The sequence below is a fragment of the Pleurodeles waltl genome, chromosome 1_1, assembly GCF_031143425.1.
Source record: "Pleurodeles waltl isolate 20211129_DDA chromosome 1_1, aPleWal1.hap1.20221129, whole genome shotgun sequence".
NCBI classification, from domain to species: Eukaryota; Metazoa; Chordata; class Amphibia; order Caudata; family Salamandridae; genus Pleurodeles; species Pleurodeles waltl.
This window is the reverse complement of record NC_090436.1, coordinates 204,522,108-204,549,091: the sequence shown is the minus strand read 5'-3', so window position 1 is coordinate 204,549,091 and position 26,984 is coordinate 204,522,108. Positions and strand designations below refer to the sequence as shown.

At 42.8% G+C, this 26,984-nt stretch overlaps 1 protein-coding gene across 1 annotated transcript in view; it reads left to right on the top strand.

The window, feature by feature from the left end:
• AGXT2 (alanine--glyoxylate aminotransferase 2) overlaps positions 1 to 26,984 on the top strand; it is a 206,065-nt gene that overhangs the window by 132,457 nt on the left and 46,624 nt on the right. The window contains exons 11-13 of the mRNA XM_069220773.1: positions 3,538 to 3,626; positions 9,345 to 9,494; positions 19,806 to 19,904. Of these exons, the coding sequence (XP_069076874.1) occupies positions 3,538 to 3,626; positions 9,345 to 9,494; positions 19,806 to 19,904 (338 nt within the window). The remainder of the gene's footprint in view (positions 1 to 3,537; positions 3,627 to 9,344; positions 9,495 to 19,805; positions 19,905 to 26,984) is intronic.

Here is a 26,984-nt window from a genome sequence, read left to right as displayed (position 1 = left end):
GGTAGCTAGACCCTTTTCAGACCATAACCCCTTGCTCTTGACGATACACTAGGGTGACATACGCATTGAAATCTCAACATGACAGCCAACAACGCTGGCATACAGGGTCAGCATAGCAGAAGATTTGAAGCAGCTTTTTTAGATAAATGCCGGATCCACCGCTGACTTTTATAGTATCAAAACACACTACTCAGTAAGACTGAGAGTGGCATCTGCATCGCATTGACACAGCCTCATGGCTCGCAAGCAGATAATACAGACTTGATACAAAAGAGACAGCTCCATGCTGAATTGCACCAGGGCAATTATAGGGAATACATGACATTGAAGTAATCAGAGGGAGACACGCAGTTTATTGGTGAGGCTGATTCAAGCGGAGACTACACATACCATGATTACAACTATCCGGCACTCGGAAGGTGATTTCCTTCACTTGCAATCAGGCATAAATGATGTATTCAGTCATTATTATAGACTTTTCTATGAGACTGGGGCAGGCACTGACCCATCTGTGTAAAGAGCATGCATTCAAGTGTCAGGAGCACACTAGAGGCCCTATTTTGTTGTCAGCTGACAAATGCTTGAAGAACCCAGGTAATGACTGACTTCCAATTGAAATTTTACAAACTTTTAAAGACTGACTGTCTCATCGACTCTTAAACATGTACCAAACATTCAGAGAGAGAGAGTTATATTGCTACCCGCGGCCCGAGAGGCAAATATTTTACATGCTGCCAAAACCTGGCTTATTAATAGACTGTTCCTCCTACTACCCTCTTTCTATCCTTATTTTAGACTGTAAAATATTAGCCAAGGTGCTCTCAGATAGGATTTGATGGTTATTCCTTACTTCATACATCCGGACTATTGCATATTTGTTCTAGGGAGCAGCACACTGCCCAACACTCGCAGACTGTTTCATGTCCTAGATGCAATTCCCACAGAAGGCAGACAGGCAACTGCAGACTCCATCAACATGGAAAAGCTGTTTGGTATCTAAAGTTAAGCTACATTTTGTATGTGCTTGAAGCTATGAGATGTGATAAGGAGATGTTGTTATGTATCTGTTTGCTTTATGTAGGCCCTACAGTGATGGTTAAGACTGGGAGTGTAGCGTCCACCCACATCCCAACTAGTATAAGTATGCATCAGGGATGCACCCTGTCTCTGTTCCTATATAAATTAGCAATGGATCCATTTGTCAGATATCCATGCAGACTGGGGAAGGAACATCGGATAGGGGTGTACTGAGGACCATACACATGCAGTGTCATCATGTGTAGATGACTATATGCCTGTAACAACCATGTTAGCTTACCTGTGTTTTTATTAAATCATGAAGAGTATGTCATGGCCCGCAGGCTCTAGCTAATCTTATCTATATCCTGTATCTTCCTGTTGACCCAGGAAGGAACTCAATGTATCTGTCCTCCTGACACATCTAGGTAAGTGCTGCTCTGTTAGTTCAAATATCTAGAGGTGCATGCTTATAGATGAGAAGATGATGTTAAGGCAGGAAACTTAACTAGAGCCCTTGCAGCTGCGAGGTGATCTCTGAGTTTCTGGGGGAAACTTCCTCTTACTCTGATCAGTAGAGTAGCCATTGCGAAAGGTATCCTTCTACAACTACTATACCTGCTCTTCTCCTTTCTAGACACCATCACTGGCTGCCTGTTCAAAGAACTAAATATGAGGAAAAGGAGCTTGTTGCACCTGCTTTCAAAACATACCACCTGGCAGCCTGTCCCATGCTTTGCCTCAGAGGCTTCCAGGAGGCTCCACTGGTGCAGGGGCACTGGAAGATAAACCTATAGCTGGGGTGTTCTTTAGCATGCATCAACCCTCCTGCCCTGCTACTCTCTTCCCTGAAACTACTAGATGTTTCTAGCATAGATGGTTTCAGAGAGCTAGACAACACATGGCATATGCACCAGGGATCCCTTTTATGGCCCAGCTACCCCTTAAAAAGTTGAAGCAGACATTTATCATGTGCACGAGCCTTGCAGGTGGGAAATTTGCATGAGTAATGCATCTTTAGGATGTTTGAGAAAAAAAGAAATGAATTTGGACTCCATGCTCCCACAGAAACGTTGTTGACACATGCAGCTACTGTCAAGGCCATTGTTGAGAAAAGAGAACAGGCACGTACCTAGCAAGGGACAGAACAAATGTTACAAATCTTATTAACATGGAATGGGGGAGACACACAGTCAATATTGTGTGCGAGGTTCTCAGAGAAAGCGATCTGAGGGTACTCAGGGCTAGTTGGGAGGAGGAACTGGATGATGATCTCAAAGACATAGAATAGGTGGCCTCTCCACTATGCATTCAAAAGGTTTCTAGTTATTCCTGGCTCAAATTACTTCAATTTAATTGCATACATTGAACCTACCTGACCCTAGCCAGACTCATACCATATTCCTAGTTGTAGTAGACAAGTACCGCATGTGCACAGGAGGGTGCACCATTCTGTCATATGCTATGGTCCTGCTGCAAATTACAGCCATGTTTAGGAAAGGTGGTGGAGTTATTGATGCAATGGGCAGGCAGACAGCCTACCCATAAACTAAGAACATGTCTTTTAGATTTCATGACTCGAACTATGATGGTACAAGCCCCCTGTCGATTTATTGATCTAGCACTAGCAATGGTCAAGAGAGTCATTGCTGGTGACGTGATCTTAGTACGTGGGTGGAGGCTGAGGAATCTGATGCGCTGCCTAAGTTATAGGAACGGGCAGGCAATAAAGGTGTCTTGGTGGGATGCTAGACTCCTGAGAGTAACCGAGAAGTCCAAAGATAAACCACAGTGAAAGCCTTCAAACATTGAGTGACTAATTAACATAAGAATTATTAGATGTTTGATAGTAAAATAGGATCTGACTTTCTTCTGCAGTGTGACTCATGCTCTGCATTCACATCAGCCGGGCTCCCCAGTGGTGTCGGTTGAAACATGAAATGTGTTTTTTGTAATCTGTTGGATGCAATGAAATTCATTAGAATCCATTATTAAATAATTGAAACGTTTTATTAAAAATGAAAAACAATAAGATATTCCAAAAAACAAGGATAGTGGGGGACCAATAAGCAAACGTTGATGAAAATGTGTTTATCTGGAAAGAGGATAACCATATGCAATTTTGACAAAAATATTGAAAGGATATAAAGATGGTATACAGTAGGAATGAGACTGCAATTTCTCAAAGTATACCAAATTATGCAAAATTTAACAAAACCTTCATACTGGAATATTGTGGGAAACTTGTATTGGTTGTAGAAAGGTTTGAGGAGAAAAGTTTTCTTGGTTATATTTTCATATTCCAGTGAGACAATTTCTGCTTGAACCTGTCTCCCACAGTTGAAATTTTACATCCATAAAATCTTGTTAAATTCACATAATCCAATTTTTTATTTATTTTATGAGCTTTTATTTGCCTGTAAATTGCTTCGGTTATGTGTTGGTGACTAACTCACAGTATGCTTGGAAGGTCTCCAAATGCTTCAGGATGTTAATGTGTGTCTTATTTTATTCTTTCAGAAATTGCAAGGTCTATGTCTCAAGCTCTGCACTTCAACACCTTTGGGGGAAATCCTGTAGCTTGTGCTGTTGGATCTGCTGTCCTTGATGTAAGATTGTAATCACTCATAAGGTTGACACAATTTAGGGCTCCATAAAGTTGTATGGCCATTTGAATACTTTTTGTTAAATAGTGAACACCACATCGGCTAAACACTGGTTTCAGGTTTAGCCTGAATGCTCAGTGTTTAATATGTCTAAGGGATGCTCAGACACTCACCACAACATCTACCACTATACAGCACACAGCACAGTATCTACTGTGTGTCTGGGCATCTAAGGGGATGCTCAGGCACACACCGGACATCTTCAAAGAACCTGTCAAGGCATGTGTCATAACTCCGAGAGTAGGCAAACGCAAAGCATTTCCATCTGACCTCACAAATATTAACGGCCAGCTGCCTCCTGACTCCCTGGAAAGAAAAAGAACAGCAAGAAAAGAACAAACTCACAAACATCTGGTGAGGGGCTACCACCAGACAAGGAAAGCAGGGAAGAGGGTGACTGCCCAGTCTGCCAACTAATGGAGAATTGTTAACTTCTTTGGCCTTCTCTGCCATTACGATAGAGCTCACGGTGATGCGATGGAGGGGCTCCTCTAACATCTTCCAAATGAATACAAAAAGAGAGCGTACAAGATCGCCTTGAGGGCAAGTTAATTGCCAACACCTCAATCCACTGCGTCTTAGATGCAATTGACACAGCAGCAAGAAGAATTAATTCCAGTGTGCTACTCGGTGATAATGCCTGCCTCAGGGTCCTTGGCTTCAAGCCAGAAGTACAGCAAAGCATACTGGCACTTCCCTCTGATGGTGAAAATGTGTTCACCCCTCAGTTGGTCACCCTGCTTGAAAAAATACAAAACAAAATGGCAATGAAATGGCTAAAGCCACAGGAGCGTTACAAATATCACCTCAAAGAGGCTCCTTTTGGTGTTCTCCCTACCTCAGTGGTTACAATAGAGGCTCCTACAAGGGCAATAATTCTAAGGACAGAGGGAAATCAGACTTCACAAAGAACCTCTGCCATCACAACAAAACCTTGACATGCCCGCCATTCCCCTCAACCACCCTACGCCTGTTGGGGAACGATTACAGGGGTTTCCCCCACCTGATGGAATATCACCACCGACCAGTGGGTGTTGAATATTATCCAACATGGTTATTGTCTTGAGCTCACAGGGGCCTATTCACTCTACTTCCTTATTCTCAATAAAGGACAGGTCCCTGAGACCAATCTTGGACCTCAAACCCCTAAACCAGTACATCCTCTCAGAGGATTTTTACCTGATCACTCTTCAAGATATCATCCTACTACTCCAACAAGGCAACCTCATGGCAGCACTCGACATGAAAATACGCCTATTTCCACATCCCCATTTACCCGGCGCACTGCTGATACCTCAGGTTTGTAATAAACACCGAACATTTCCAAATCAAGGTGTTACCTTTCAGGGTCACAACCACCCCCAGGGTCTTCAGAAAATGTCTTGCAGTGGTAGCAGCCCACCTGCGCAGGAAACGTTTTCCCATACTAAGACGACTGGCTTATCAAAAGCGTTACTTGGCAACAGTGTTTCCAACACACTCAAGCCACCATAAATGTACTTCATCAACTGGGATTCACCATCAATGCAGTCAAATCTTATCTCTAGCTTCTCCAGATACAACCCTACCTAGGAGCCATCCTCGATTCACCATGAGGTACACCTTACCCAAATGCCACCAGGATTCAATCCTTCCAAATGCTTATTCCAATGTTTTAGCTTCTTCAGCAGATAACCGTGAGGACAGTCATCCATCTCCTCTTTATGATGGCTTCATGGGTAGCCATAGTACCTCATGCCAGACTCAACATGCATCTGTTGCAAGAGTGCTTAGCGCACCAATGGTGCCAAGCGGAGGGTCAATTGGAAGATCTAGTGTTGATCAGCCGTCAAGCTTGCCAGTCTCTGCAATGGTGGAACACAAACAATCTCCTAAAAGGACATGCTTTCCTGGACCCCTTTCCTTAGAGAACCATAATAATGGACACCTCCATCACAGCCTAGAGAGTCAATTCACAAGATTTCACTATCTAGGGACACTGGACGATCAGTCAGAAACATCTCCATATCAATCACCTGGAGTTGCCAGCTGTTCATCTAGTGCTAAAAGCCTTCCTCCTTCACCTGATTAGCAAGGTAGTCCTCCTCAAAACAGACAGTATGACTGCCATGTACTACCTCCAAAAGCAAGGTGGCACCATCAGTTCTCTCACCTAGCCCATACCATTTGGACATGGGCTGTCAAATCAAACATTCACTTGTTAGTGTAGCACCTTCTAGGAAAGGACAATGAATGTTCAGATCTCCTCAGCAGGAGGTGTCAACAAGTCCATGAATGGGAGCTCCACCTGCAAGTCTTCCTCCCATACTTCCAGCTTTGGGGTCACCCAGAAATAGACCTTTTTGCCACAGTAGAAATTGCAAAATGCCACAACTTCATCTCCATATTTCCATCAGTCCAAGTGCAACACACTATGGATTGGTTGGTCAGGGATGTTTGCTTGCACATTTCCACCTCTCTCACTACTTCTATTTGTGGTTTGCAAACTTTTGCAGACATATCTTACCCTCATCCAAGTAGCTTCCAAATGGGCATGGCAGCCATGGGTCACCACACTGTTAAAACTCTCAGTAGTTACCCACAAAGTACTGCCTAACAGACAGGACCTTCTCACGCAAAATCATGGAGGAATCAGACCCCAAATCCCTTAACCTTGTTTTCTGGCTCCTGAAGTCCTAGAGTTTGGTTATTTGAACCTACCACAACCCTGTATGGACATTCTAAAGAAAGCAAGCAGACCAACTAGCCATGCTTGTTATGCTGCAAAGTGGAAAAGATTTGTCCACTACTGTCATTTCAAACAATTCAACTCTTTAATCCTCAATGTTCAAGACATTATCTATTATCTATTCCATTTTCATACTACTGGTCTAGATCTTACATCCATAAGGCTGCTTATCTACAAAATATCTATTCATGATTCCTATCATTAAAGTCTCCCTAAAAACCTTGAAAGAGTTATTCCTTCTAGTGTACTTCCTGCCCCTACATGTAATCTTAATTTGTGCTAACAAGATAAATGGGCCCTCCACTCCTGTCCCCTCCAGCTTTTATCATGGAAAGCATAATTTCTAAATGCTATCACTTCACTCAGATGTGTCAGTGAGCTTAAGGCATTTACCTTAGAAAACCCCTTTTTCCAGCTAATAGAGATAGGGTGGTTCTACATACCAATCCTGCAGTTCTTGCAAAGATGGTGTCTCAGTTCCAGCTTTGTCAATCTATTGAATTGCCAGTATTTTTTCCCCCATCCTGAATCTGTTGCGGAAAAGGATCTACATACTTTAGACGTGAAAAGTGCCTTTATGAATTATATTGATAGAACCAAGGGCCAGATGTACGACCCAAAGTTTTTTGCGACTCGCAGTACCTCACACTGTTTGCGATTCCCAATGGAGTCGCAAATGACCTACCTCATTAATATTCATGAGGTAGGTCATAATTTGCGACCCCATTGGGAATGACTGCACTCACAGGGATGGTGGCTTGCTGGGGACAGGAGACCACCATGTCTGTGACTAAAAGCAGTTTTTTTTTTAAAATGCAGCCCGTTTTCCTTAAAGGAAAACAGGCTGCATTTCAAAAATAAAAATGAAAAGTTTTCTTTTCATTTTATCAGCGCAGGCAGTGGTCCCTGGGAACACTCCCTGCTCTGAAAAAATATTTTCACTACCATTCACAAAGGGGAAGGGGTCCCATGGCGACCTCTTGCCGTTTGTGAATGGGTTACCACCAATTTGAAATTGGTGCTAACTGCGGTTGTTTTGTGACCACGTTCACGGTCACAAAACAATCATACATTGCACTGCGACTTGCAATCAGGAAGGGAACGCCCCTTCATAATTGCGACTAGCAAACCCTATTTGCAATTCAGTAAAGAGATTACAGAATCACAAAATTGGGTTTGTTCATCGCCAAATGCTTTCTTCTTGTTGCAAATGCCTTATTCTGCGAATCAGGCCATTTGCAACAAGAAAAAAGCTTTGTACATGTGGCCCCAAGTCATTTAGGAAACCACAACAACTCTTTGTTGCCTTTTCGAAACCAGGCAAAGGAAAGACATTTCTAAAGCAGGCGTTGCACATTGGAGTGTCAAAGGCATTCAAACATGTTATGCTAAAATTAAAATAACTTTACCTATCCCTCCAAGAGCTCACTCCACTAGTAAAAAAGGAACTTCAATGGCCTTTCTAGGAAATATACCTATAGTTGACATATGTAAGGCAGCTACATGGTCTGCACCACGTACATTTACTAAACATTATTGTGTAGATGTGATGGCCAGTCAACAAGCTAATGTTGGGCAAAGAGTCTATGTACAATATTTCAAACAACTGTAACCCCCACAGGTTAGCCACAGCTTTTTGAGGAGGACTGTTTTTAGTCAATGGTGAGCATGTGTATCTACAGCTACACATGCCTCAAATGGAAAAAAGTTACTTACCCAGTAAGCATCTGCTCGTGGCTTGTGGTGCTATAGATTTTCATGCAACCACCCTCCTCTCTGGACACCTCTGTGTGTTACAGTTATTTTTATAAGGTATCACACACTAATTTAGCATGGACATCTTACTATACTATGCTTCCACTCCATCCTCACCTACCTTCTGGGGAAAACAATCTAACAATGGAGTTGATGCCCATGCACATTGCCAGAAAGAGGAGGAGTTACTCTATCTCATGACTTGAACATTTTCTTCGAAGAGAAACAACTTGCACACTTCCGATCCCAACACTAGATGGCTGAATTATACTAAGCATGTGAATCTACAGCACCAGATGCCACGAACAGATGCTTACTTTTGGTACAATTTTATAGACAGCTAAATGATCACAATGAATGCAAGCTAGTAAATTAAATAACTGAATGTGAGATATGCATGATAGTGTATGCATGGACAAACAAATCACAGAACCATATCTTTAGACGAATAACTAATTATATTCCTTTATGGCATCCTGCCAGGGACTGCATTGAATGCACTAAAAGTGACTTCACATAATGTTAACACATAGATTACTGAAAATTAAAAAACATGGCACCTAAGTGGATTATATCTTTTGGGTGGCTGTGCACAGACAAAATGAGGTCATTCTAAGGGAAGACACAATGGGTAAAGGGGGCTGATCCATTTCTGTTATGTTGTATGCTGTGGTGGGTGGAAGCAAGAAACGAATGACACCAGAACAAGGCAATGGATGAGGGTTGACGGAAAGGTCCTCTATACATGTGTGTACATACATATTTAGGACTTTTGTGAAAACAAAGGTCTTGGCCAATACCAAACTTAAAAAAGATGTTTCTCCAAATAGACATCCTGAGGTCTACAATGTTTCATTTCTAAACGTCACAAGTAACTATAAAAGTACGCACTGAAACTGTCACTCTACAATTAAACATTAAGGGCCTCATTACCAGCCTGGCGGTTTCATGACAACCAGGTATGCGGATGGCAGTCCGACCGGCGCCAATGCGACGGTCCGAGCGCCATATTACAGACACGGCGGTGGGTGCCTGTCTTGCAGTCGCGGCGATCATAACCCTCCAGGGTAGTGCTGCAAGCAGTGCTGCCCTTGTGTTTACGATCTTGTTCTCCGCCAGTGGTTTCATATCATCTAAATCAGGCCGTTTCTCTCTTGTCTGTCGTTCCATCTCACCAGGCCATCGAGGAGGACGGCTTACAGAAGAACAGCGAAGTGGTTGGAACCTACCTCTTGTTGGAGTTGGCCAAGCTGCGTGACGAGTTTGAAATTGTTGGTGATGTCCGAGGAAAGGGCCTAATGGTGGGAGTCGAAATGGTGACAGATCAGGTCAGTCACTAAGCATCAGTTTGTAGTGTTTCACTGGTGAGCACAGCAAAGAGAAAAGCTTCATAGGGCATAGGAAACACTAATATGTATATTATTACACGAGTAAAATAATGATTCACCATGCACACTACCCCATGAGGTCATCACAATGGTGAGGCTTCATTAGTGTAAATCTGTTGTGCTACTTTGTTCCCGACAAGATAATGTTTTTACTGCCATGAGAAATCCATTAAAGGGGTGAAACGTGTTACTGTTTATAGTGTACTAGTCCGAATTACTTTTGTTTAAACAAGAAATAAAATGTTTTTTTATTCTTGAATTATTCACATATGCAGGGCCGGACTCCGAACCGAAAGAAGCCCTGGCAATTTTGTCAGACCAGCCCCCACAAAAACAGCAGTTGAGTGTCAGTGTGAAGCACCGGCCAACACCCGGAGGCTGGAAACAATGAGTGAATTATGCTGGCTTGCTGCTTTTGTTGCTGGGGGCTGATTTTGCAGCACCGTTGCAAAACTGGCCCCCAGTAACAAAACCTGACAACCGTGATGGAGCGCGGGCCCACTAGAGGGACCCAGTTAGCCTGCTGAATAAAGTACTTTAGTTTCTAATTTCAGAGCATTGCGAGGTTCTGCCAATGATGTGTCATGCAGCTGATGGAAAGCAGTGATTCCGAGGTGTCTGTGGAGCTGCGATGCCAGAACCTACATTATCATTGAGGCTGCCATCAATTAAAGATGCAAGGGCCAGTGTTCGGAAAGCTTCACACAGGTGTTGGTTCTGATGTGGGGTGTGAGGTCGATGCAGTGTCCTTTGCGTCAGGAGAACACTCTCAGCAGAGGAGATGCACCAGTTCTTCTGAGTTCACAGATGGGCTGGCAGAGCAAATTCAGGCCCCCTTTCAAGGGTCCAGTACTGAGATGGCACCATTTGGCAGAGTCTAGGTGCTGGGTTCAAGGTTTTTGGAGCCCTCTTTGCCTAAGGCCCTAGTCAGGAGGCCATCAACTAGACCTTGTAGTCACTTAGGCGTCCTGGGTTCCACAGATGCAGGCCCAGTCCTTCTGGGCCAGGCAAGAAAGCAGCAGGTCAGCACAGCAGGACAACAGTGGTTCTCCAGAGCAGCAGTCTAGCAGAGTGGGAGTGCTTTCCGCAGCACAACAGTCCTTCTTCCTGATAGAGTATCCACTGGTCCAGAAATGTACTGAAGCTGTCTGAGGTCCAATATTTATACCAGGTGCCCTTCTTCTGGAAGGTGAAAGACGCTTCTAGAAATTCTCTTTTTCCTGCCTTCCCTGCCCTGGCTCCAGACCAACTACAGGGGGCATGCAGCCCTTTATGTGGCAGCAGGACACAGTCTATTCAACTCTGACTAAGGCTGTTCGCAGCTACACCCTCCCATCCTGCCATGAATGTCCCACCCAGGCACACCTAAGCGCTCTATTTTGTGTGGCTGTCTAGAAAGAATGCACAAAGCCGAAATGTCAGCTACACCCAGTCATGTGACCCAGAAACATGCTACAGGCACTAAATGTCTAAGACAGGAAAAATCCAACTTTCTAAATGTGCCATTTTCAAAACTAATTTAAAATCTGACGTTACCATAAGAGAGGATTTTTCATTACAATTCCAAAGGCACCAAACATGAACTGGGTCTCCTGCTCCCATTTGGAAATTACAGCTTTTTTAAATGGAATAAGATAACTCCAATGTTAGCTTATGGGAGGGGTCGCCCTTGCAGTAGTGAAAAAGGAATTTAAGGGTTTTTCACTACCAGGACATGTCAAACTTAAATGTACATGTCTTATGGTTTAAATACACTGCAAAATAACAGTTTAAGACTGCACACACATGCTACAATGGCAGATCTGAGACATGTTAAAAGGGGTACTTAAGTTGGTGGCAGAATCAGTGCTGCAGACCCACAAGTAGCCATTTAATTTACAGGCCCTGGGTGTATGTAGTACCACTTTAGTACAGACTTAAATGCAAATTAAATAGGCCAAATGGGAATAAGCCAGTGTTACCATGTTTTAAGGAGGGAGCATGTGCACTATAACACTGGTTAGCAGTGGTAAAGTGTGCAGAGTCCTGAGGCTAGTAAAAACAAATTCAGCAAAAATAGGAGGGTAAAGGCAAAAAAGATTGGGATGGCTCTGCAGAGAGGGCCTGGTCCAAACTAAGATATTTAGATACCACATACCAGACCGGGGGGTTTCTGCACATGTTCACCCTGAAAGGAGCAAGCAAGGCCTAGACAGGCAGGTGAAATGAGAAAATGAACCCTGCAAGATTCAGGGTGCATGCTACTACTGGAAGAGAAATTGTATGAGTTCTAGTCGGAGTCCTGAGGTGAGTTGACATCACATTGGCTGAGGCATTTGCGATATGGATTCAATGCTAATTAGATCTAAATTGTTTGATGAATAAATGTATGATTGGTTTATAAACTCAGATGGTACACCAAGGTGTGGTTGAATCCAACATGACGTAGCATGGAGAATGATCCCCTCGAATGACGTGTTGTAAGAATAAGTGAGTCAATCGTCCCTGAGAAAGTGAGGAAGGGAGGGAGCATGGCCGGCTTTTAGCGTGGGTAAGCTGGGTCCACGTCCAGCACACTGACCTTTAGAGAGACACAAAGAACTGTCTGCAAACAGATCATTCCGCTCTCTCCCTCTGACTTGTCTACAGCGTTAAGCCCATACTGCCATTAATCATACCTTTTTCCTTCACACCTGTGCCTTCTTGGCCCTGACCTACAATTTGGCGTCTTCATTAATTAGCCGGGACGTGGATGATTCAAATGAGGACGGATGGAGGGGTGGGAAAGTGTTTGTAATCAGACAAGGCCTAGTCAATGACCACAAACCACCTCCGCCTAAACCCCACCAGCAACCCCCCACCATGCCTGCTGCCATATTTTACTCGGGAGCAGAGAGGAAGACTTGGTCGGACAGGCCAGCAGGGAGCCAGTCGAGAACACCTGAACACCTAATTATTGTTTTATAAAAGAGAAAGTTTTCCGTCTCTCTGAGTAAATAATGTTTGTGAGTACAACATTAGTGTTCAATGTTTAGTAGTATTTTATGACGTTCTTCTGTATCTCTTTGCAGCCTACTTCTTGTAGTTGTGTGTGTGTCCTCACTATAAATGCAGGTCTACAAGTATCAGGATGCAAATAAACAGTATTTAAAAGTCAATGCAGGTACTAGTTTGCACTTGGTATATCTTCACATATGAAGTTGTAGGCTACAGGTAGGAAGACATTTGGGCAGAGAAGGGCGTGCAAATGTGATTCCTGCTCTAGGCCGCATAGGAGCAAATGCCAGTCCTGGTGGGAAGTTTCAGAGATCCTTATTCTTTTCCAGACGAAGTACCGGATTAAACTCACAAAGGCTCTGTGTTTTGTGCTTTATACTTGTGACTCGATTCCGGTTGTCATGGCCACAGGACTTTTCTTTTTGTCTGCCTCTTCTTAACACTTGCTTTCTTGGAGCCTCTCTGTAGGAGAGTAGCGGTGACCTTGCAGCTCGAGCATCCGACCTTGTTACTGGGAAACCAGGATCGAATCGCTCCTGAGGTCAACATCCCATGGGTCTGGGAAAATCACCTAATAGGAAACCAAATGTGTAACTTATTCTGAACGCGCTCCCACTGTGAAGTACTCTGAGGTTGTCTGCATGCTTTTAATTTTGCAGGAGTGTTTGCGTTTATTTGACCGGAGAATGTACAAGTCACAACTGTGTTTGGTTAGGTTAATGAATGTGTCATGTGAACTTTGATAAATTGTCCAGATGGAGCGCTTTGCTCCACGCAAATTCTGGAGCAAAATCAGTGCCAAAAAAATCAAGTTTTTCATTTTCAACTGAGGCTAAACATCAGATGTCACTGCATTTCAATAATGTGAAGCACATTAGGTTCCACGAGGTAGACAGAGAATGGTCACGTTTCAAACTATAAAGGTTTATTAAAAGATTAGCACAGTTACAAATTTTGCAAATTCAGATCAGCTAATGGTTATAAATCAATACATGAATCCATTAGTTAATGTATAGTTCAAAGCAATTCAAAAGTCATGAACAAAGGCAAAGTGTTTTAAAGTTGTCTCAAAAAGAAATGTTAGGCAAAATCAGCTCTCTCAAAAAGAGGGCACACTTCTCTGCTAACTCAGGTAAAGGTTCTGATAGAAAGCCTGGAAAGAGGGGTTCTGAATTCTCATCTTCATTGCATTAGTTTAAAATGACACAGTTCGAAGAATTGATACACATACACTTGGTACCCATAAAGAACCATTCAGGTTGAGGCACACACAAATAACAAAGTCCTTATTCTCTCAAACACCTGCACAATGAGATTTCTTTAAATGACCTTCAAACATAGAGTTATCAGCAACATAATGAGATAGATAGAATCAGAGACTTTTCGTGCCTTCGACCAGTCAAGATTCCTACGTTTGGACTTAGTTTTCAGAGCTCAGAACCCTAATAGGACAGGTTACAGTCTGTTTCAGATTATTAAGTCCAAAAGGCCAGATACCTTCCTGCTTAGGGCCTGCTGAAATGAAGAAACCTGTTTTTAGCCGAGCGAAGTTGCACCTTGAGCGTATTCGTTTTGGTGGTTGGTCTCAGTCCTCCGGAGTTTTGGAAATCCAGAAACTAAATCCTACCTTCAGTAAATGTAGATTGCAAAAGTTTTTTTATTTGCGTTATGATTGATGTTTGTCAATTGATAAAATCAAACATAATAAGTTACATTCCACTTGTGGGATGCAGCAGAATAATGTAACTAGCAACCAGCAGCCAGTATTGAGATGGCACACTGTGGTAGTGTAATTTTGCCTCCTATAAGATGGAGGATTTGTGTAGTGAACAAGTGCCCTATCGTTTATGTTGATATGCAGTATGTAAAAGAATGTTATGAGACTCACAGTACTATAAAGTCATAGAACTGTGATTATTTTGAGACTTTTTTGTTGAAATTATTAGGATTAATTGCTTCTTAACATTGTAGAAACCCCTTTGAATATATGTAAACACCTTTGACTTTAACTGTGTGTCCTATGTCTTTGTTTAGAAATGTGAATGTAATGGTGTACTTAAAAATAGATTATTCACAACGTTGTTTGTTCTGAACAAGGCTCGGACAAACGTTTTGATCGCATTTTCTGCTAAATAAATCTTCCTGAATCAGCTGTCGGCGTGCTGATCTGTTTTCTGAGAAAGGAAAGAGGTTGAAAGTAAACTTTTTAAGTTTCAACTTTTCAGTGTTGTTCAGAGACACCCATGTAGACACCGCCAAGGGGCCCAGGGCCTCAGTGACAACACTTGGGTGTCAAGACTGTCTCATGCAGAGACCACCAGCAGGGTCCAATCCAGGTCCTGTTGCTCCTCTTCAACTGGCCACTTCAGGGAAAAGGCCTCTTGTAGCTTATTGTGTCCCTGTAGCTACTCACAAGGTCAGTTAGCTGACTCTTGGAGTCTGCTTCTTTGTCCTGGATACAAGTGGGAGCAGATCAAGTTCTTTAGGTCTCCTCACAGATCTAAAACGGCACAGAAGTCCGGCAAATGTTCTTAGGAGAGTGCCTTGTAGTGCCACATTTATGGTTGGCCATAGGTTGTTGTTGGTGATGACTCCTAACCTCTCCTTAACCAAAGGGGGTAAAAGGTTCAGCTTTTCAGCCATTCCTGTTTTCTCTACTGCAAACAATCTCACAGTGACCCTTTGCCCTAAATCCAAGCTGGGGAGAACCTTTCTCCCTTGTGCAGAGCCTATGTGCCCATCCCAAGGTGGGTCCTGAGAACTGAGTGGTCACCTCATCTGTGGTCACTCAAAAACAGTTCTGGCAGTAGCACCTCTCCCACTGAGGTTGGTGCCAATCTGGCTGGGGGAACAATGAGTTGCATTCTCCAAATCTTGCCATACGTTTACTTGTGAAAGGGAAGGCTCATTTACAAGTTACTGCCACTCCTGGGTCCCACCCTAATTGCAATGGGAAGAAAAGTACCCCCCAGGGAATACTCCTTTTATTCCCTAGTGCATAACTTGCATGTTCATCTTTATAAATGTATGGGGTACCTTGATGTGCCCACATTGGTGCTCCACACAAAATATCTGGGAAAAACCCTCTCTGAACATAAACCTTTAATAATCCAATTTAGGGGCAAAGTGTTCATACCAATATCAACATGGCAACTTTAAAGTGCTGTCGTAGAGGATCCAGCATTCCAACGTTCACTTGAGAAGGCAATAAGGAATGATTTTATAGAGAATCAGGGGACATGCTGTGATTGATTTGTGCATTCCAGACAGTAAAAGACAGCATAAAGTGAATGATGTCAAGAACACTGCTTGACAAGGATGTAAACTACATAAACTCAAATTAGAAGAAATGTATGCAATTTAGAAAAACAGGAGTTGTTTGACCTGAGGAAGAGAAGCACACTTTAATTGGAGAAACTCAGATGCCTTGAATATATGGGTACTTGGCCCAAGCGCATGCAGAGGCTGAGTGGCCTGGATTCTTACTGGCATAGGTGATCAGACTGACTAATACAGGTACACTCATTGCTCAGCTATGTCTTCCCGTGGGACAGATGATGCAAGACCAGACTGGAATTAATGCAGCCTTTTGTGAATATTAATGGGGTCAATTAATGGCAAACAAAGAAATTCATAATACAGAGATACTGGCTTACTTGAAAACAGGGAGAATGATTTTGCCTTCCTACTAAGTCCATCATGTAATCGGAAAGGGCTAACCCCTCTCCCCATGCTCTCTGCCTTAGCAGCAGAGCCCTTTCCAGAGTTGAAAAAAAGATAGCTGAATACTACTAAAAGATGGGATGCATGTGATCTTCCTTAACACAGATGATATGCTACTGTTCTTGGTAGAGATGAAGGGCTATGGCCTACGAGTAGATGTCTGTAAGAATTTGGCAGGCTTTTAGGCCTCCACACCAATTGATCTAAAACCTGTGCATACCGTATTGACCAATCTATGCATGAGGATCCTGGAACGTTGACAACTTGTAGATACTTGTGGGTAATTATATATCACACAACCCAGGCTCTCATAGTTGGTAATTTAGGTGAGGCACTGAGGAATCAGAAGGGCATCATGGACTTTTGGCAGTCTTTGGAACCATCAGTAATGGACAAGGTATCATTGATTTAAAATGGTTTTGCTCCCAAGATTTCATTATTACCTTGCCAACCTCCCCATGTGAATTACAGCAAGCTGGTTTAGAGATCAAATTTCATACTGATTAATTAAACAGTGGCAAAGTTATTAGTGAATACAATATTTTTTGCCCCACTTATCTTCCCTCACCTTGATGAATCTGCTCAGAACGTCACTTACCAACATAAAGCTAAAACTGCTAATTGTATGTCAAACTTTATGAGGATTCATCACAAACTACCCAGTGTATCAGTAAATAAATGCTTTTTTGCCCCCTCCCCACTTTGATAGACAAGTGTAAATTTTAAAATACCAAGACTAAGCTAAACATGGTAAGTCTCTGCCAACTTTTGTGGAAACCCATCAAATAACACCAAGTCATTAGCTTATAAAAATATTTTGGCTTTTACTTTAAAGTCCTCCCTTCCCCCCCCCCTACACACACACTCCTAAACCCAACCCCCTTTATTGGATATGCATGCAACCCGAAACATCTGTGGTGGGTGTAAATTTGTAACTGGATGGAACATTTCATGCAGTTTCGCCTAACAGCATCAATGTTATTAGCAAGTGAATATGTTGTTGCACTCACATCACTCCTTTGATGGAGAGGTGATTTGTTTTGCTCTGCCTCCAACCTTTATTACCTGTTTCTTTTGTGAAAAGTGCAGAGTTTACATTTTACTGCCAGCCTGTTGTACATGTGATTTGTAATTCAAGCAAGTGGGTCAACCATACAAAGAACTCTCCAGTTAACCACTTCAGTCATCAACGTACACTGCAAGGGGTGGCGGGGACAGGAGATAAAAAAACATTTACCCAAAAAAAAAAAAATCTTACCTGGTTAGCCGTGGGACTCTTTCTCTCTGTCCTCGTCCCGAGCAGCCTCGTCCTCTTCCCACACTCGCCTCAGCCAATCACAACACCGTTGTCACCAGCATGACAGCAGCCTCGTGATTGGTGTGAGCGGCCTTGGTCTGCGCTCACACAGGCAGTGGGACCATGTGCACTTTGTCCTCCCGGCTGTGCAATACCAGCCAGGTAGAGAAATTCTAAGTGCGCATCTCTGTTTGACCACCCCCACATGGCCGGCCAAGGAGATATGCGCAGTTATGGTGCACATACCACTCCTCTTCCAGCCCGCCCCCTAACCAAGCTCCAGATAAAAATAAAATGATAATAACATTCTGTTAATATCATTTCATTTTTTTCTTTTCCATTCAAGCCATGGGGCTTTGCTCTTCCCTCTTAGGGGAGGAGCCGCCACTGCTGCAAGCACTACCAAATTCTCTCTTATGCTTCAGAGAAAATGTACAACTTTCCCTTGTGACACAAGCAGAACTTATGTTTGCTAGTTGAGACTTCACCAACTATGTTTTCCCATCTGCTGTGCATTTCTTACTAATGTGCTAGGATATTGGGGTTCCAGCTTTGCTGTGTTCTGAAACTTAAACTTCGTGTTTTTTATTTTATTTATGTTTTATTTTTATTTATATCTTTATTGTCTTGGTGTCAGTATACCCAGATATGTCATGTTATAATAGTTCAAAACTTTAATTAAAGAAATTAAACAAAAAATTGAGAAAGTGCAGCAATGACATCGCTGATGGCCTAAATGATGATATCAATGGTATCATATCTGATATTGTGCATTATTACCCATTCATTGTGTATGGGGGCTAAGTCTATATGTATGCGCTACTAGATGCAATAGTAAACTTAATTCCCTTTTATACTGTTCTTCTGACACATTCATTTAAAGGATGGTGAAGACATTAGAGAGCATATAGGGTCAAAGATACAAGTGGTTAGATTCTTATTATGTGATGTGCTAAATAAATCATGCCGTTAGGATGTGTCTTTGAAGGGAGAAGTGAATATGGTTAGAATGAATGTAGTGGCTGGAACAAAAGGGGGCTCTTGAGAAAGTAATCTTAGCAAATTATATAGAGCTTTTACCAGTCCAAAGGACAAAGAGGCAAATTCTAATCAAGACAATAGGTCAAAAATTATAAGTTTGTTAGATTGCAACATGGAAGTGATAGTGACAGTTTAATGTCTAGCTTTGTCTTAAACCTTACATTATAGTGACTCTTACAAACTGATTTTGATTTATTTGTTGGTTTCAGTTGGCAAAATGAAGCTCATGTTAAATAAGTTTTGTCCATTGTATCAAACGATTTGTGGCTTAACAGCTGCTGTTATTGAATCTGGATTTAATTAATGTTTCCAACCAGTTCGAATATACAAGGCCGGCTATGTGCTGTTTACATTACTGATGAGATTCAGATCCAATCATTGAAACTGTGGCATTCCCATTTATGGATATCCATAGTGCATGGTTTTTACCAGCTTTTCAAATGTTCACAAAGTGTGCTATAATGTTTAGTGGATCATGTTGAGTTTGTTAGAGTGGGAGCACTACAGAAATAAGTAGGACCCCTGTCCACTTAAACCCATGGCTTTCCACCTCATTTGAAGTGGAGGAATCCACAATGTTTATGAATGTGAAACCTCAGGTTCTACCGCAGTTGGGAACTTTACAGCCAGCAGTCCACCTACCACAGAGCTGCTGGGTCAATGCCCCTTGAATGCCTGCCATTTTACGGCATGGTGGACAACGGCAGGAAAGGTATTCAGTGGCCCACATGAACAGGCATGTCATGGACATTGATTTTTTTTTTTCAACAGAAACAGTGCTTCTCAAATCAAAAAAATAATGCTGACCATTTATCATGACAGGGCAATCAGCTGGTGTCTCAGGTCTGACAAAAGTGTGCCCACTGTGTAGGCAGGAAAGTTGCAAACCAATCCTTGTGAATATGGCTGGGATATCTAATTATGTGGGGCAGTTCTCTGCCAAGACAGCAGTGGCAGGTCCTCCACCACACCGCAGGTGACCTGCTAAGTCTAAATGACAATGCCAGTCTTCTCAGTTTTATCAATGGATTACATTTTAGGAAGAAAGACTCTTAAATAGAAGGTTAGATCAATATATCTTTTTTTGCTCCTTTCCACAGGAAGGCATGCCTAGCACTGTAAGATACTAAGGATAATGGAATATTGTATTTAAAAATATTTATGTACCACACCATCTCATTTACATTAAACTACAATGTCCTATTTGGTAACAGGAGAGTCGCCAACCTCTTCCACCTGAAGAAGTGAGCCAAATCTGGGAAGACTGCAAGGACATGGGAGTAATGATTGGCAAGGGCGGAGTTTATGGTCAGGTACAGCAATTGTTAATATTTATAAATACGTCATTATATGTGTGTAATGTTTCATTGCTGACGCTTGCTAGCAAAAATATTTTCTCATATCAGAAATCATTCCCAATCCATTACGGTCTGAATAAAAAACTCATCGGCTTTGGGCTGAAAGTCAAAAATATACTCACATGGGCTTAGGCCTGAGTTATTAGTAAATTTTCTGACTTTACTGAAATTCTTAACAAATGTTCTTACTTTGTAAATTAAATGTACAGTTTGTAAATTAAATGTACAGGATCTAGAACGTGTAATTTGTCTGACTCCCCTTAAACCTCAATTACCTGAAGCAGATGTTTCTTAGGGTAAATCACAAAAACAGTCCAAAAGGTCAATGACCATGGTTTAGGTGCCACACATGCCTTTATCAGTCTGGTCCTTTATGTTTTTAAAGGGCACAGAACATGGGAAAGGCCATACAAGCAGTGTATGATTCCGCCTGATTTCCATATCATTAGATCAACAGACACTCTGGGCCTGTTTCACAAAGGTAACACTTTTGAGTAAGTTTATACTTTTGAGTAATTTTACTACTTCTTGGTAGTTACAAACTGTACTTTTTTAGTAACTTACACCTTTGTATTAATGTACACTTTCGTAGTAAATCCAACACTACACATGGCCAACCACTGGTACTGCAGCTCCCTCCAATAGAAAATAATGGAGGTAGCGACCTACTACAAAAGTGACTAGCCCTTTGTAGTAAGTTTTGTAGTGCTACTTTAGCACTACAAAATGTGCTACATAGTGCAGCTTGGGAAACTGACCCTAGATATTTATATGACTAGTTAGTCTAAGCGGCTGGAATGACAATCGATTTCACTACATCAGTACAATGATAGCCTACACATGTTTTTACCAATCAGTATGCATCACAGAACGACCATTTTGTGCCCAACATTTTCAACAGAGATAGCATAGTAACCTTCAGTTCCATACAACATTTGATGGCTCTGAGATCAAATGACATTGGAATACTGGTGGAAGCAGAAATAGAAAGACTAATATTACCCTTGACAGACGATGCAGATCTTGCTGTGTGAGCCGTTTGGGCAAGCCAGCACAAACTAAACTTTCATTGATAACTGATCAAAGGACATGCAACAAAGAGTATTTCAGGGAGGCTGTAGGCAATAGAAGCTGATGACTATCCTATTGATTTGATTGATTACTTGTAAAATGCTACATGTATCCCCCAGTTTCTTCTTGACACTGAGGCACAAACAAAACCTTGGGTACTCCTACCAGGGAAGGGAATGAACAAAACAAGCTTTACAAACTGTGAACTGGATAGAAAGGAAAGGTCTTGAGGCCCTTTGCTGAAGGCTGAGTTAGTCTCAAAGCCACACAAACCGATTGTTCCACAGTTTGTAGCCGAGGAACCAAAAAGGTTACCCTACAAATTGCCTCTTACTCTGAAGGATATGCAAGAAAACATAATCTTTGAGGTGAAAGCCGGGGTACAGATCGTTTGCCAGACCAGAGGACTTGGGCCCATAAAAAGATTTGTAGTCTGGGAATAGATTTTAAAATGTACCATCTGCCCAATTACAGGCCACTAGAGGCCTCTGCTAGTCATATTTCTACAGTCACACTGCATAATGTAAGATATGATGAAGTTCACATAATGTATTCGTTTGAATTCCAAGGTAAATGTCCTTGTAGTCTCCAGTACACAGTAGGTCACTACAGCAGCATTAGATCCCTCTGGATGGTGAGATAAGATCATTTTTAGTTTCACCTAGAATGCAAAACACACAATTCCTCCCTCCATATCACATTTTTGCATCACTTGACTAGTTAGATGGTTGCATTTGAGTAACATCCAAACAATCAGCTATACACTCACCAGTTCAGAAAACATGTTTGTCTGCCATTGTAGTTATAACATTTCTAAACTAAATACCCGGCTTAGACTAATAGAATTAGACTGTGATGATCAAAATATTTTTGAGTCAAGTCCCTACACAGCAATTTCTTAGTAAACAAGTGCTGTATTTAGTGTGCTGATTTTAATTTTGATTCCTTTCAAATCAGCAGCAAAAGTGTTGATACTTCATAACTTTGAAGTCTTTTAATGTGTTCCAACAAGTTAACATTTAAAAAATACCTTTACAGTAGTTCTCATGCAAATCTCTACATTCTATACGTTGTCTCCTGACTTCTTTTTGGTTTTGTTTGGGGTGTGGCTTTCATCTTCATCCTCATCCATGTGATATGAAAATATATATCTTAGGGGACTTCCTTACATGTACATTGGTGTATGTTTGGCTACTGGATCATATGTTTGTAGGACTGCAGCAAAAATATATTCCTCCCAGAAAGCCAGGACGTGCTGCAGGAATCCTGCATGTGCTAAGCCTGGATTGAGTGGTAGAGGCTGTGTTGAACCGATTGGGTCAGCACTTGTATTGGTGCGGTTGTCCCTGTGTAAAGAGGGATTGTTCAACTATTTTTCAGTAAGATTTTGCCAGTCTAGTCAATGTTCCAACCAGTGCCAATCTCGGAGTAGCACTGAGGGCAGCAGACCTGCCACCATATAGGGCCTGATTGCTTGGAATGGATTCTTCTGGAAGAAGCAAGATCCTAGATGATTCAAGGGAGATACTGGTGGGTAGATTTCGCAGAGCTCTCCTGGCCTTGTACCACTTCTTCAGTCTGAGATGCTGCTGTACTTTGAAATATGTTGATTAGATCCCAGGTTTTTCTGATTCCTCCAGTACAGTAATTGAGCACGGCACAGTGGTACTCAAAACCCAACACATGAGCTAGGGTATGGATGAGTGCTAAGAATGTTTCTATCTTCTACATTGACACACAACCAGGCATCACACTATCTATGAGCAGGATGGAAGCCAGAACATGCTCAAATGGTGGTTAGATGCATGTGGGTACAAAACTGAAATTCTCTTAAACCAGCTCACTCTGATCCTGTCATGCCTTCCTCACATTACAAGCTGTGCCTCTATCAAAGGTCAAGTGAGACCACTTAGACGGGTCTCTTTGTGAAGCTGGAAGTACTCCAAATGTAACTTCAGAACTGGCACACAGAGTTTCTATCTCCTTGTAATTGAGACAAAGCTTCTAGGACCAAGAGTTGTGAGGTAGATGATAATAATGAAGGAACATCTCTCCAGCCATTCGGTCTGCATTAAGTGCAATTGTCCTGGTGTAATTAATAAAAATGTGTGTTTTGAATGTTGCTTTCAAACAAGGTAGAAGTAGTTAATAACACAAATAGACCTTGAGTTCCACTTAGCAAAAACACAAAAATATCTACCCCGTAGTGGCTGTTGGAAATGGCCTATCTGCAGGGTCACCCCCAAATGTTTTGCCTTCCTCCTTCTCTTTTTCTGACCTCATTTTTGCTGGCTTTAGGACTCTGCACACTTTACCACGGCTGATCAGTGCTAAAGTGCATATGCTCTCTCCTTAAAACATGGTAACATTTGTTCATACCCAATTGGCATATTTGATCTACTTGTAAGTCCCTAGTAGAGTGCACTACATGTGCCCAGGGCCTTTAGATTGAATGCTACTAGTGGGCCTGCAGCACTGGTTGTGCCACCCACATAAGTAGCCCCTTAGCCATGTCTTAGGCCTGCCATTGCAAGGCCTGTGTGTTCAGTTTCACTGCCACTTCGACTTGGCATTTAAAAGTACTTGCCAAGCCTTAAACTCCCCTTTTTCTACATATAGGTCACCCCTAAGGCAGGCCCTAGGTAACCCATAGGGCAGGGTGCTGTGTAGGTAAAAGGCAGGACATATACCTATGTGTTTTATATGTCCTGATAGTGGAAAACTCCTAAATTGGTTTTCCACTGCTGTGAGGCATGCTTCTTTCATGGGCTGGGCGTGCTGGACGAAGTCACAGGTGCTGCGTCGATCTGGTGGGCAATGCGTCAGAGTTTCTGTTGCACGGCAGGTGCTGCGTCGATTCCTCACGCAGGAAGTCGGGCAGCATCGTTCTGGCTCGGCGATGCGTCGATCCGGTGGGCTCTGTGACGAAGTTCCATTCGTAATGCTGGCACTGCATCGATCTCCACTCGGGGAGTCAGGCTGCGTCGTTCTAGAGCGGTGATGGGGGGATTCTTTCACCGCTAGGCAGGCTGTGCATCGATTCTGGCAGGCTGTGCATCGATTTTCACCGCACAAGGAGTTCCTTTGAAGAGAAGAAGTCTTTTGACCCTGAGAGTTCAGGAAACAGGAGACAAGCTCAATCCAAGCCCTTGGTTTTCAGTACATGTCTGTCTACCGGGATCCCATCAGGGGTTGTGGCAGTCCTTTGTGTGAGGGCAGGCCACTACCCTTTGAAATGTAAGTGTCAAGCCCCTCCACCCTTCCAGCCCAGGAAGACCCATGGGGTAGACAGAAACTCTGACGCATTGCCCACCAGATCGACGCAACACCTGTGACTTCGTCCAGCACGCCCAGGATTTCCACGCATTGTCCCTGGGCGTTAAAAGACCCCGCATCGCAAAGAGGATTCAAGCCTGCGCGCCGTAATTCGACACAAAGCCCTTGCAGAGTGAAAAAGAATCGACACCCGAAAATCCGGCACACACCTTCTTTTTTCCACGCATCTCCTCCTCTGCGGTCTCTGTTTGTGTAATTTTGACGCATATGAGGTACTTTGTGCACACAAGAGACATTTGTTGATTTTTAAAGACTTAAGACTCTTCTTGTCATTGCAAAAGTGATATTTCAACTTGTACTTATCAAATCTTGATTGTTTTGACCTTAATATACTCAGATAAATATCTTATATTTTTCTAAACCTGTGTGATGTATTTTTGCGGTGTTTTCGCTGTGTTATTGCATGATTAATTGCACAAATACTTTACACATTGTCTTCTAAATTAAGCTTGACTGCTCAGTGCCAAGCTACCAGAGGGTGGGGACAGGATAATTTGAATTGTATGTGACTTACCCTGACTAGGATTGTGGTCCCTACTTGGACAAGGGTGTATAACTCTGCCAACTAGAGACCCCATTTCTAACAGTGGCAGTGCAGTAAACATTTGCTGGATGATCTTAGTGTTCTTGCAGTAGCTTGCTACAATAGCTTGTCTGCTAGTTAAGTGGGGATGTAGCAGGCCATGATACAACTTGAATACCTTAGATAGGACTTCAAAATAATGCTTTTTTCCATGTTGATTCAAATTCTCTTCTTGGTAATCCTTCTGCAAGCCTAAACTCTGCTATCTGAATGGACAATATATACAATGGATTTAGAGATGCATAGATACAGAAAGTTAGTGTAGTCTAATCTAGAGCTAAGTGTGGTGCTGGCCATTCATGGAATCAAATACTCTGGGAGCTGATGTACCCTATGTTGATAGCAGAGGTAGAACTAATGCTTTTAAGAAACTGATTTAGTCTAGGGTTTTGTAGACGGAGGTTCATAAATGAAAGCCAACAGTCTAGAACTAGGTTTAATATGTTGAACAGCTGTCATGTCATATACTTTACTTGCTAATTTCCTTTCAGGAACAAACAATATATGATTACCTCTGTTTTACCCTAATTACTTTGGAGGCAGTTGTCTTTCATCCAAACCTTAATGTTGCTGAGACAGATGGTAGTGTGTTTGATTGATTCAGCTCGCATTTAAGAAAAACATTATATGGGTGTCATCTACAAATGAGTAGTATGCCAATCCATGTCCTTGAATCAGCAACAACACTGGACACATAAAAACTGGACAATCATGACCATAAAGGTGAGCCATAGGAGACCCCATATGTTATCTTGGTGGTAGGAAACTGATACATTTCCAATGTGATGGTAATGTTGCGACTCCTGATTAAACCATGTGAGGGAAACCCCACACACTACTTCCACGTCCTTTACCATTTCTTTGAAGGAATGCAACCCCATATATACTGCTATTACTAGTGGACATTAATTTCCAACTGAAAGCTAGTGAAACAACCAGAGATCTACCACTTTTGTGTGCTGATTCCTAGTAATCCTGTTAAGCAAATACCAGAGTATTAAACTCAGCCAGCAGTGTGTGTATGGTTACAGTTTAAAGTAGGTTCCTGGGTCATGAGGAGGCATAGATGTATCTTTATCAATGGTACTGCGAAACAAAAAGGCTGAAGGTGGAGCCACAAATATTCGGGGCCGAGGTGCAGCACACACCCATTGCAAGGAAGATGGAGCTGTGGCAAACCATTGTGAACAGGGTCAATGCAGTGGGACACCATCCATGCACCAGGGACAACATCTGGAAGAGATGGAACGACCTGCGGGGGAAGGTCAGGGGCATGGCATCAAGGCACCACATCGCAGTGCAGAAGACTGGGGGAGGACTGCCACCAACACCACCAGAATACACAGACTGGGAGGAAAAGGGATTGGCCATCCTTCACCCTGAGGGACTCACTGGACTCACGGGAGGAATGAACTCAGGTAAGTCATCAACAGATACCCCATATACAACATACCTGTAATGCATGCTCCACCCCACCCACACCCACCAGGACCAACACCCCACCCAGGTATCAGCCACTACATCCACCCCCCTTGCATGACCACAAACCCACTAACAGGCCCACATCACTCCCGCTGTGCACAGTCACCTACCCCTGCACGTACCCACAGTGGAACGACACCCCCAACCACAATACAACCCCACACTGGCGCTAAATGCAATGTCAACCTCACAAAGGCACGCTGGAAGGCCACTGAAAGTAACACCAGCACAAAATCGCCCAGTGCTGTTCACCTCAAATGTTCATGCAGCTGTAACAGACATGTCTATGTCCCACCACCCATGCAACCCTAATGGAGTGGACAAGGAGTGTCAGTGCCCCCCAGGGAGACAGAGGCACCTCACAGGTGAAGGATCCCTGGACACTGATGAGCAGGCAGGCCCCTCACACAGTCCTGGACTCTCACCATGCTGCAGCTCCATACAGGAAACCACTGTCACCACTACCACCCAGTCAAGACCAGCAGCCCAGGGCAGGCGTCCCCACACCAGTGTATCCAGGCCACAGACTGGTGGAACACAGGTACAGAGGCCACAGTCTCCCA